Here is a 12881-nt window from a genome sequence, read left to right as displayed (position 1 = left end):
AGCATTCTATTCACAGAATGATATGTGATGGGCTTTCAACTAAGTTGCTGATGTTTGCTGATGATGTTATTTTCACGATAACTAATCCTTGTGTTTCCCTTTCGGGAATTATAGATGCATTGTCTTGTTATGGTGCAGTTTCAGGTTTTCGTACTAATATGGATAAGTCAGAGATATTGAATTTATCAGTGCACTCTAGGGATTGTGATTTTTTGAAGGCTAAATATCCTTTTAAATGGGCATCTAAATTTCTTCGTTATTTGGGAATTAATGTACCAGCACGGCTCTGTTCTTTATTTGATGTTAATTATCCACCGCTTTTGCAATCCCTTTGGGCTGATTTGGATAGATGGGAGAATACTTCTTTATCTTGGTATGGTTGCATTCAAAGTGTGAAGATGTTAGTTTTACCGAAATTACTTTACCTTTTTCAAGCTTTGCCAATTCCTTTGTCTGCTGCTTTCTTTTGCGGGGTGGCCAGAAAATTTTTTAAATATATTTGGAAGAGTCGACCCCCGCGGGTACCAAGGAGTGTGTTGCATCAATTTCGAACTCAGGGGGGCATGGCGGTACCTTGCCTGCGGCGTTATTATGAGGCAGCTCAATTGAAATCTTTTTTGACTTGGTGTAAGGATAGATCAAAGAGCTGGGTTCGCTTGGAAAAAATTTTGGGTTCTGAAGAACTTTGTCGGGTGATCCCTTGGTTAATAGTGGAAGAGGCTCGACAATTATTTAAAGGGGCTAACCCTTTTTTGCATCATACGTTTGTAGTGTGGGTCCGGACGCGTAATCGGTTTTTCTCTTCTCGATTGTACTTTCGTAGCACCCCGTTGTGGGTGGCGTCGGGTTTTGCACCTGGAAAGCTTGATCGTCGCTTCCGTGTTTGGGCCCAACAGGGTCTTATGGATTTGGGGGACTTTGTGGAAGACGGCCAATTGATATCATTTACAGAATTAAGGGAAGCTTATGATCTATCGTTAACTGATCATTTCCGCTATCGTCAGATGATGGATTTTATTGGTCGCAGGGCTCTTAGTGATCTTTGTTTGGAGGAAACCAACCTGGAGTGGGCGATTATGGGTAGTAGTGGGAAAGGGTGTATTACTAGATTCTATAAAGCCCTTATTCAACAACAGGCTTCCCCGATTAAATATCTATCTCTTTGGGAGGGACTCTTGCGCCCAGTGCCGCCGACTGTTAATTGGAAGCGGGTGTTTAGTCACCTGCTCCGAGTATCAATTGCTAGTTCTTTGGTGGAAAATGGATACAAGATGCTTTATCAATGGTACCTTACACCCCAGCGTCTTCATCTTATGTATCCTCAAGTATCTAACTTATGTTGGAGACGTTGTGGTCAGTTGGGTATCTTTCTTCACATTTGGTGGGACTGTCCGAGGGTGGTACCATATTGGGATATGGTTTTTGAGCTATTATCTGATATTTTAAGCACTACGCTTACTCGAACTATGGGTAGCGCTCTTTTACATCTCCCTTTGGTTCCATTGACTGCTAATGCCCATAAATTGGCTTGTTTTATTTTTACTGCTGTTCGACTTTTATTGGCAGCTTATTGGAAGCAGTCTTTTCCTCCAGGTCGGACTCATTTATTACGAAAAGTAGATTTTATTTTTCGTATGTCTAAATTGACGGCTTTGACAAAGACTCGTCTTACTCCCTTTTTTAAGGTTTGGAATCCCTATATTCAGTGGTGTGAAAGTCCCTCATGACCTATTGTTAGCCATATTTTTGCTATTATTCTTTGTAACCCTCATGTATAACTTTTAGATAAGCTATGTTTTTGATCTTGGGGTGGGATGGGGGGGTTGATTTTGATGTATGTGATTTTATGCATTGTACTGAAGATTTACGGTACAACTTTATATTTCAATTTTTTCTTTGGATTTGGGGGTGAGGGGTTGGGGAGAGTGTGTCTTTTTGTGAATTTTTGGATTTCTATTTGCTGTACCTCTGAGCTTTTGTATTGTATTTTGAAAACCTTTTCAATAAACAAATTAAAAAAAAAAAAAAAAAAGAAACGGTAAGGAGTAGTTAGTGAGGCTTGCCCTTTTTTGTCATCTTGATCTCTTTTTTTAAGCAAAAAACTAATGTCCTTCTACATCTCACAGAAGGAGAGGAAATTAAATTGGTACACAAGCATATGGAATAATCACATCCATAATATTCTAGCAAATATTAATTAACGTTTATGTAAATGTCAAGTAAAGAAGAATAAACATCTTTATACAGCGAGGATTGTGTAACAGGAATGATGTAATCAGGACAATGTTATTACCTGCAGTGTTCCTTTGGCATCCTTCCCCATGCCTTTGGTTCGCCACCCTCTCCGGTGAGAAACTCTCTCCTTTTTGGGACTTTCAAATGAACCAGCCTTTCATAGGCCAGGGGGGTGGGGAAAAAAGTGAGATGGGTTATAAAACTAATGAAGGAAAAAAGCCCTTTATATCTGTACACATTTTCCAACACATGCACAGACAACTCCCCCCCCCCCCTCCAATATTCACAGGGGATAATTTTACAGCAGGTTGCCTATGTGTAAGTCTAAAAAGACACCTATATTAAAGTAATTTCTAAAAGGCACTATTGCAGCCTATGTGCCTTCATAAAAGACACCCAAAACCAGCTCCAGTAGTGCACAAATTTACATCTATCCAGAAAATAAGCATGTGTATGTACACTATATCTGTATCTGTGTATTTTATATAACATAGTGTTACCAGACGTCTGGATTTACCTGGACATGTGTCTGGGTATTCAGATGATTTCCTGGACAGGAGGAAGTTTGTTGGGTTTTGGGCTCACTCTCTCCAGTTCAGCCCCTGCCCTGGAGAAGGGTCTGGCTCTTGTAGGTCTCCCCTGTCCTTAGTACCTTCGCCAGCACTGCAATTTAAAAACTTCAGGCAGCCGGCAGCTTTAGTGACAAGATCCTTCTGGCGTCAGCCTGCTCCGGAAGCCTTCACTCTGAAGTTCTTCCTGTTCCCGCTTAGGTAACATAGTAACATAGTAGATGACGGCAGACAAAGACCCGAATGGTCCATCCAGTCTGCCCAACCTGATGCAATTTAAATTTTTTCTTTTTTTTTTTCTTCTTAGCTATTTCTGGGCGAGAATCCAAAGCTTTACCCGGTACTGTGCTTTGGGTTCCAACTGCCAAAATCTCTGTTAAGACTTACTCCAGCCCATCTACACCCTCCCAGCCATTGAAGCCCTCCCCTGCCCATCCTCCTCCAAACGGCCATGCACAGACACAGACCGTACAAGTCTGCCCAGTAACTGGCCTAGTTCAATCTTTAATATTATTTTCTGATTCTAAATCTTCTGTGTTCATCCCATGCTTCTTTGAACTCAGTCACAGTTTTACTCTCCACCACCTCTCTCGGGAGCGCATTCCAGGCATCCACCACCCTCTCCGTAAAGTAGAATTTCCTAACATTGCCCCTGAATCTACCACCCCTCAACCTCAAATTATGTCCTCTGGTTTTACCATTTTCCTTTCTCTGGAAAAGATTTTGTTCTACGTTAATACCCTTCAAGTATTTGAAGGTCTGAATCGTATCTCCCCTGTGGGTCGCTGCATAGTGAATACTTCTGGGATATGCTGATGGCAGAAAGATTATGTTGCTAATGCTGCCAGCTGCCCAAAGTTTTTAAATTGGAGACCTGGAGAAAGAAATAGGAACAGGGGAGACTCACCAGAAACAGACCCGACTCTGGGGTGGCCCAGGTGGGAGATGAAGAGAGAGACTGGTAATAGTAGAGGCTGTGCTAGGGTGTTGGGGTGGTATAGGGAGAGACTAGCAGGAGGCAGAGGCAGGGGCAGGGTGTGACAGGTGTTGGGGCATGGGCAGGGACAAGCATCCTCTTTTTTGACTTAGCAAATTTATTTAATCAGCTTTCTATACCGTTCTCCCAAGGGAGCTCAGAACGGTTTATATTAATTTATTCAGGTACTCAAGCATTTTTCCCTATGGTAATCCTAATATAACATGTTATTAATAGTATAAACTTCTGTCAATAACACTACACCCTTACAATGTGATTCTAATAGGAAGTAAACACCATCCTTTTATGTTTTTAGGGAATGGTGACCTCAAGTACTCATAGTTGTTTGACTGTATAACTTATCCTGTCAATACAACCGATTCATGAGCTATCATTGGTCCCATATAATCCCGTCTCTTTTTTTTAAAGATTTATTGATAAATATTTAAAATTTAATACAATTTAATTTTTTTGATTATTTCTATTACTTATATCTTATTTCTTTATCTTAAAGTGCATAGTGCAAAAATTAATAGCAGTGAATTCATTTGCCTGATACTTAGCTTTTTGTCTGTATCAGGCTGCTGATGAGTTTTAATCTTAGCGACTGGGCTGAAAGTAGCTGTTAATGATATTACTTATTGCTCAACAGAGCATCCCCGTTTCACTCCCACTGGGAGCTTCTTACAACGCTGCTTTAACCGCTATCAATTTTGTTGGTTTTCAATATCGACCAACTTTTGGCTCGCTTATACCCTCTTTTTATTCCAGAATCTGATAGGCAGGGATAACATTTCAGTTGCACATACAACACAACTTGACCTCTGCTTTGCACAAATTACACTATGAGAAGGCCTATGCTAACAGTCTCCAACCTTTTTCATGTAAAGGTCTGCAGTGTAAATATGAGAAAGCTCTGAGGGCGACCACAAGAATTCAAACTTTTGCAAACCACTCACTCTGACCTGCTTGTTCAGAATGGATATTAAAAATTAATACCAATATTGAGTCTACAACATTTCAAAGATTGTGAAAGAGTAAGGGGTTATCTTCTGCTAATGCTACCATTTTACCTCCATACAGCAGGGACTGCTAGCCCAAGACTGAGCGGACTACATGTCCCAGACAGCACTGGGCTTTATAGCTCAGTGCTGAGCTACCTTAACACGGGGAGTCAAGGGGCGGGGTTCATCAGGGAGGTGTTTATCTGCCAAAGAGGAGAATCATTAGGAGGAGGTCCCAGAGTGTGAGGATCCCGAAGGAGAGATACCTTCCCTAGCTGTGGCTGCATTCAAGTCCTGGGGAGGATTGAAGTGAGAAAGCTAGCCAAGAACCCATCCAGGAAAACACTAGAGAGATGAGTTTCTAATCCAAGACCTCAGTAAACTGATCTTGCTTGTTTAAAAGGTGACTGTTCTGTGTGTGGCAGCTGAATTGAAGTGAGTTGAGACTGTTGGAGAAAAGGGGTTTCTTTCTCCTATACACCACCCCATGCAATCTGGTTTCAGAACCAACTTCAGCACAGAGACGCTACTAGGATCCCTCATGGACACTGCTAGACAACACCTCAGTACAGGGAAAAAAATGATGCTCATACAACTGGACCTGACTGCTGCATTCGACCTGGTGGACCATAACACCCTACTACAAATTTTGGATATAATAGGTATCACAGATAAAGTATACTCATGGTTCGAAGGATTCCTAAAATCCAGAACCTACAGAGTAAAATCAGAAAGAAAAATCAGAAACTTGGTCAAACCCCTGCGGCATACCACAAGGATCGCCACTATCTTTTCAACCTCTACACTGCCTCCCTCGGTGTACCCCCTAGACAAACTAGGCCTATCTTCCTTCAGTTATGCAGATGACATCACCATTCTCATACCTTCTGATCAACCAAAGCCCTCCATGACAGACACACTACACCAAACACTTGAAACAGTAGCGACTTGGATGAAAGATCATAAACTGAAACTGAACCCAGACAAAACAAAATTTATCCTCCTCGAAAATAATAAAACCCCAACCATAACCAACATAGAAATCAACGCAATTAACTACCCCATACATCCCATCCTAAAACTACTAGGAATAACAATAGACAGATGCTGCACCATGCAACCGCAAATCAATAAAACAATATAGAAATCATTCACAGTTATGAGAAACTTAAGACAAGTCAGAAAATTATTCGAGAAAACACAATTTCAGCTCATAGTACAATCACTAATACTAGGACTACTAGACTATTGCAACATCCTCTATCTCCCGTGCCTGCTACAATAACAAAACAACTACAAATAATTCAAAGTACAGCTCTAAGACTCATCTACTCATTGAGGAAACATGACCACATCACAGAGGTATACCTCAACTCTCACTGGCTTCCAATTCCAGCAAGAATACTATTCAAATTCTACTGTCTACTATTTAAAACTTTAAACAGAGATAGCCCAACCTACTTGAACAACTGCCTCATCCAAACCACCTCAACCAGACATAGGAAAACTCACACCCCATTCACACACCCACCAATCAAAGAAGTTAAATGGAAAAAACTATATGATGGCCTCCTAGCCACTCAAGCAGCAAAAATAGACAACCAAATCGCCAACCTTCTGATAACGACCCCAGATTACAAAACTTTCAGAAAAGAAATAGACTATCCTTTTCAAAAAATCCCTGAAAAAGTCCTAACCTCTCAAGCTTTCTTCTTTCATCCCTCTAACCACCCGAACCCCCCAATCAACTTGCTCTACTCTTTTTTTCCCCAAAAAGAACCAGAAATCTTTTTGTAAAACACCCTCTTTAACGCTTTTGTAATCCGCCTTGAACTGCAAGGTAATGGCGGAATAGAAATCCCTAATGTAATATAATGTATTTGGACTATTTAACAAAGTGAAGTAGGAACCAGACTTATGGTGCTTTAAACCTGAGAGAAAAGGGGAAATTGACCAAAAGCTGAGGTTTTCTGGACTGAATGTGATATGGCTAACTGCTTAAAGTCTATAGGCTGCTGCACTAGACAGTGATATTAAAGATAAAAGCCTATTTTTTCCTTCCCTGAGCCTGTGAGGAAATAGGCTCAGGTAAATAGCAAAATCATAGCAAAAAACAACTTCAACATCAAAGTCCTAGCCAAGCACACCTCCCCCCATCTAGACCTTCTAGCCTGCCAACTTTCTGACACCACCCTAACAGGAAATCTAAACTGCCTTCTATGCTACATCACCCCAGGAAAATGGAACATAACTAAACATGAACTAGAAGAGTTCATCCTCCAGAACTCGCTTTCCTCTACATACAATCTGATCCTTGGTGACTTAAACCTCCACCTAGAAGACCACTCCTCTAAACAAGTAGAAGATATTATATCATACCTCAGTACCCTATCGTACCAGATCCTCAACCCGGAACCAACACATGAAAAAGGTCATCAACTCGATATCGCAGCATAGTCATCCCCAAACTCCAACACACAAAACATCCAAATCACCAATGGCGCCTGGCAACCCACCCTATGCTCGGACCACTATAAATACAACTTCACCATCAACTGGGAACATACCAAAAACAAACCCACTCCCCTCAAAACAAGCTATAAGACTAGACAGAAAATCGAACCAAACACATTGTGGAGCGCAGTGGACCCAGAACTAGATTCCAGCAACCCCAGTGAATTCATAAACACCTGGCGGTCTCTCAGCGAATCGACCTTGAACAAACTAGCACCACTAAGAGAAAAAAACAAAATACATAGGCAATCAGATAAATGGTTTGACACCGAACTCCTACAACTAAAAAGGAAATGTAGACAACTAGAAAGGGCATGGTCAAAACAGAAACAAGATAATACCAAAATAGAATGGAAAATCCAACTCAAGCAATACAAAATCAAATTGAAGGAAAAACGCAAAGACTACTACTCTAACCTCATAGGCACCGACAAACCAGACACAAAAAACTGTTCAACCTAGTAAGAAACCTCACCGACACTAAACCATGTCTAGCCACCCAGGAAAACCTAACACCTACAGCCTCTCAATTAGCAGACCACTTCAAAAATAAAATCATCTCAATTAGAACAACATTCAACAACTCACAATACAACACAGACAAGATCCTAACAAAACCCACAACAGCCGAAGCAATATCAGCAGACAGGTTCTGGACCGAATTCCCTAAAACCCAATGGACCGAATTGGACAGGCTATACAAAAAATATTGCAAATCAGCATGTGATCTGAATAACTGCCCACCATACCTACTAGCAACAGCTTCCATCAACTTCAAAGCTTGCTACACATTATGGCTGCAAACCACACTCGGGGAGGGCCAGTTCCCACCAGACCTCGGAGAAATTATAATCACGCCAATACTGAAAGATCCCAAAGGTCTAACAAACAGCCCATCAAACTACAGACCAATCGCTTCTATCCCAACATACGTCAAAATAATAGAAGGACTAGTCGCACAACAACTGTCCACGTACCTTGAATCCCACAATGGGGAGTGTGTTTTTCTGTGTCTGGTAGTGGGTGCTTGGATGAGGCGGTTGTTCAGGTATGATGGGCTGTCTCCGTGTAGGGTTTTAAATAATATGCAGTAGAATTTGAATTGGATTCTTTCTTGGATTGGGAGCCAGTGTGAGTTGATGAAGGCTTCAGTGATGTGGTCATGTTTTTTCAATGAGTAGATGAGTCTCAAAGCTGTATTTTGGATTGTTTGGAGTTGTCTTATCGTAGTTGCAGGACATGGAAGGAAGAGTATGTTACAGTAGTCCAATATACCTAGTATTAGGGATTGTACTATAAGTTGGAATTGTGTTCTTTCAAAGAACTTTCGGACTTGTCTCAGGTTTCTCATGATTGCGAATGATTTTTGAATTGTTTTATTTATTTGCGGTTGCATAGTGCAGCATCTGTCTATGGTCATGCCTAGTAGTTTTATGGTGTTTTGGATGGGATATTTGGTTGCGTTTATGTCTAGGTTGGTTGTGGATTGGATCTTGTCATTTTCTAGGAGGATGAATTTGGTTTTATCTTGGTTGAGTTTAAGTTTGTGATTTTTCATCCAGGTTGTGACTGCTTCAAGTGTTTGGTGAAGTTTGTCTGTCATGGTAGGTTTAGAATGATCGTATGGGACGAGGATGGTGATGTCATCCGCATAACTATAGGAGGTTATGCCTAGATTATCCAGATGCGTTCCTAGAGAAGCAGTGTAGAGATTGAAGAGGGTAGGGGATAGTGGAGATCCTTGTGGTACGCCGCAGGGGTTTGACCAGGATTCTGACTTTTCTTTGTTTGATTTTACACTGTAGGTTCTGAGTTTTAGGAATCCTTCAAACCAGGAGTATACTTTATCTGAGATGCCTATTGCATCTAGGATCTGTAGAAGGATGTTGTGGTCTACTAGGTCGAATGCCGCCGATAGGTCCAGTTGTATGAGTAGCATTTTTTTCCCTGTACTAAGTTGTTGTCTGACGGTATCCATAAGGGAGCCTAGTAGTGTCTCTGTGCTGAAGTTTGTTCTGAAGCCTGATTGCATGGGGTGGAGTAGGTTGTGGTCCTCTGCATATTATTTAAAACCCTACACGGAGACAGCCCATCATACCTGAACAACCGCCTCATCCAAGCACCCACTACCAGACACAGAAAAACACACTCCCCATTCATACCCCCCCCAATCAAAGAAGTAAAAAGAACAAAACTACACGACGGCCTCCTAGCCACTCAAGCCGCAAGACTAGACAACCAGATCTCCAACCTTCTGATGACCACCCCAGACTATAGGACATTCAGAAAAGAAATAAAAACCACACTTTTCAAGAAATTCCTGAAACAGCAATAACAACACGACCTCTAGATGCTCTTAAGATCTACAACTTACATCTCTAGCTAATCATTGTAATTCTGTTTTCTTTAAATTAACCTTTTGTAATTACCTCTCTAGCTAATCATTGTAATTCTGTTTTCTTTAAATTAACCTTTTGTAATCCGCCTTGAACCGCAAGGTAATGGCGGAATAGAAATCCCTAATGTAATGTAATGTAATGTAATATCTTACACCCATCCCAATCCGGATTCAGAACCAACTACAGTACCGAAACTCTACTGGTATCTCTACTAGACATAGCTCGAAGTCACCTCAGCCAAGGAAATAAACTGCTAATCATCCAATTTGATTTATCAGCTGCTTTCGATCTAGTGGACCACGACATACTCCTCCAAATACTAGACGCAATAGGAATTTCAGGTAAAGTTCATAACTGGTTCAAAGGCTTCCTCAAAAATAGAACATACAGAGTCAAATCTAAAGACATTCTATCTGAACCATGGTCCAATCCATGTGGAGTACCACAAGGATCTCCCCTCTCTCCCACACTTTTCAACCTATTCATATCCTCCCTAGGCACCGTCCTAGACGCCCAAAATATTACTTCTCTCAGCTACGCGGACGACATTACCATCCTCCTTCCATTCGACATACATAACCCAATCTCCACAGAACACCTGAAAAGTACATTGGAAACAGTGGATAAATGGATGTTAGATCACAAGTTGAAGCTGAACTCTGACAAAACCAAATTCTTATTACTAGAGAAAGACAAAAAACCATCCCTAACAGAACTGGAAGTAAACTCAATCAAGTACCCTATACAGAACTCCCTCAAAATCCTTGGAGTACACTTAGACAGATGCTGTACAATGCAAACACAAATCCAAAAAATCACCCAAAAAGCATTCTTCACAATGCGAAATTTAAGAAAAATCAGAAAATTCTTTAAAAAAGACCAATTCAGGATCATTGTCCAATCCATGGTACTAAGTATCGTCGACTATTGCAACAGCCTCTACTTACCCTGCCCGACCAACACAATAAAAAAACTACAAACCATCCAGAACACAGCCCTCAGACTCATATATTCACTCAGCAAATACGACCACATTACCAATGCATACTTAGAATCCCACTGGCTACCAATAAAAGCAAGAACACAATTCAAACTCTACTGTCTCATTTTCAAAGTAACCCATGGCACGGCACCCAGTTACCTAAATAACTGTTTTCACTACTACCACCCACCAAGAAAAAGGAGAACACAGAACCTCTTCACCTATCCACCACTCAACGGTACCTGTCGTAAGAAACTCTATGACAACCTCCTGGGGACACAGGCAGCCAAAATAGACTCTGACATCTCTAAATTACTGACCAAAACAACAGACATAAAAGAATTCCGCAAAGAAATAAAAACACTACTGTTCAAAAAATATCTCCCATCACTCTAACCACCACCCAATGAGTTCCCATTCAACGACTTCGGAATCACTCATCCATATTATCTCTTTGTCTGTGATCAAGAATGTACTGTAACTCTTCTACACTACACCCGACTTAACTGATAGAGTTAACATGTATTACCTATGCAAAATGCATTATCTTCTGCTATATGTACTATCTTCTGTAATAAGTAATATCTGCTGTGAAATTGTAATATCATAACTCTTCACTGTTCCTGTAACTTACTCCTATCCTAAAATGTAATTCTACTGGAATGTCCCAGATACTTTCTATATTGTAATCCGCCTAGAACCGCAAGGCACAGGCGGAATAGAAATCCGTAATGTAATGTAATGTAAATGTCTCAATAAAACATTTTGTTGCACCTTCTAAAGTGGTTTTTGTGTGCTGATTGGGTGAATGCGCAGGGTTCCTGGAAAACCCGGCCAGGAATCTCTCACAAAGATATATTTTTTTTAAAAAACTTGCTTTATTTTGGATTGTCAACAGTAGCAAATTCCATAAATGAGACAACTGATTAACATACTTAAGAGATTGTTTGCATTACTAGATTGAAATTAGTGCATTTACAGGATTTGAAGTGCATTTTCAGACAATTTTGTAAGGGCTGCCATGGAAGACTTTGGGAACTGTGGATTGGAAACTACTGGCCTATGCAGACTGCAGGGAAAAAAAAAGCACTCTTTATACGCTTTATTTTAGGTGCTTATGCAGCTACACAATTTTATAAAAGACTTTTTCAGGTGTAAAACAGGCCTTACAGATGGAAATAAACTCTTAGAAATTGACCCCCACGGTGTATACAATCCAGGGGCTCTGATCCTTGTTCTTAACCTTAACCCCCCTAAAAAGGCTGTTTCACTACTGACCCGAAAGGAATTTATAGCAGGTGCTGAATAGGTCCTGTGCAGAACATCCATGTTGTGAAGCAGCTGGTTCATGTCTGTTAAGTACGAGTGACAGCGAGACAGATCTGTGGAAAAGCAACAGGCATTAGCAATGTTCTCCAAAAGAGAGCTAAAACATTGCACGTATTGTCTTTAGCAGAGAAATGAATGCAGCACACTGATGTGGAGCACTTTAACATATGGATCACTCAGAAAGGGAAAAAAAACACACACACTCAACCATTACTTCTCCCTCCCCCCCCCCCCCCATCCATATGACTGTATTACGATTATATTGGGCTTACAGCAATTATACATTTGGGGACCTCTCCTCATTATTTCCGTTCGTGGACTCCCTGCACCTTTCCTTCCACAAGAGATCACCTCTTCTGAAGTGAAATCTCAGAAGCTGAATTAGCAAATTTAAAGCAAGCACATGATCACAAGTCTTGCCTTCTGCGGAGAAATTGAAAGCAGGTGGAGCACTAGGCAGTCTGCAAGGGTACACCAATTTATACTCAGAACTGCTGAAGCTTCCTTGGGCTGCTTTGGAAAGATGAATTTCAAAGGGAAGGGGGGGAGCTGAGGTGAGGATGTAGTTTTTGGTTGCTTGAGAGTTACTACTAATACTATACCCCATACTATGCCATACCGTAAACTGTTCCAGGTGGGAGGCTTAACAGGTCTATTTGCCTCCCTTTGACTTTAGGCCCTAAGAATGTGCCTGGTTTGCTTTTTGAGTTAATCTGGCTCTGGCTATTCGACATCCCATGATCAGTTTATCAGCATGTCCCATCCTTAGCAGTATAATACTGTATCCTGGCTTTGCATGTCATATGACTGCCAAAACAAATGTTTTTATATACACCATTTGATTCATTCTTACTACCTTTAAAATTAAAAAGG

At 40.9% G+C, this 12881-nt stretch overlaps 1 protein-coding gene across 7 annotated transcripts in view; it reads right to left on the bottom strand.

The window, feature by feature from the left end:
* The window catches only part of OSBPL3 (oxysterol binding protein like 3), a 308853-nt gene that overhangs the window by 116459 nt on the left and 179513 nt on the right, over positions 1 to 12881 (bottom strand). For all 7 annotated transcript variants that reach the window (XM_033930823.1, XM_033930817.1, XM_033930820.1 and 4 more), the window contains 2 exons: positions 11958 to 12061; positions 2294 to 2389 (listed from right to left, as the gene is read on the bottom strand). In XM_033930823.1, coding sequence (XP_033786714.1) covers positions 2294 to 2389; positions 11958 to 12061 — 200 coding nt within the window. The remainder of the gene's footprint in view (positions 1 to 2293; positions 2390 to 11957; positions 12062 to 12881) is intronic.

This window comes from Geotrypetes seraphini, chromosome 2 (assembly GCF_902459505.1).
Source record: "Geotrypetes seraphini chromosome 2, aGeoSer1.1, whole genome shotgun sequence".
NCBI lineage: Eukaryota > Metazoa > Chordata > Amphibia > Gymnophiona > Dermophiidae > Geotrypetes > Geotrypetes seraphini.
The sequence above is the reverse complement of the archived record's forward strand: the minus strand, read 5'-3'. Positions and strand labels throughout refer to the sequence as shown.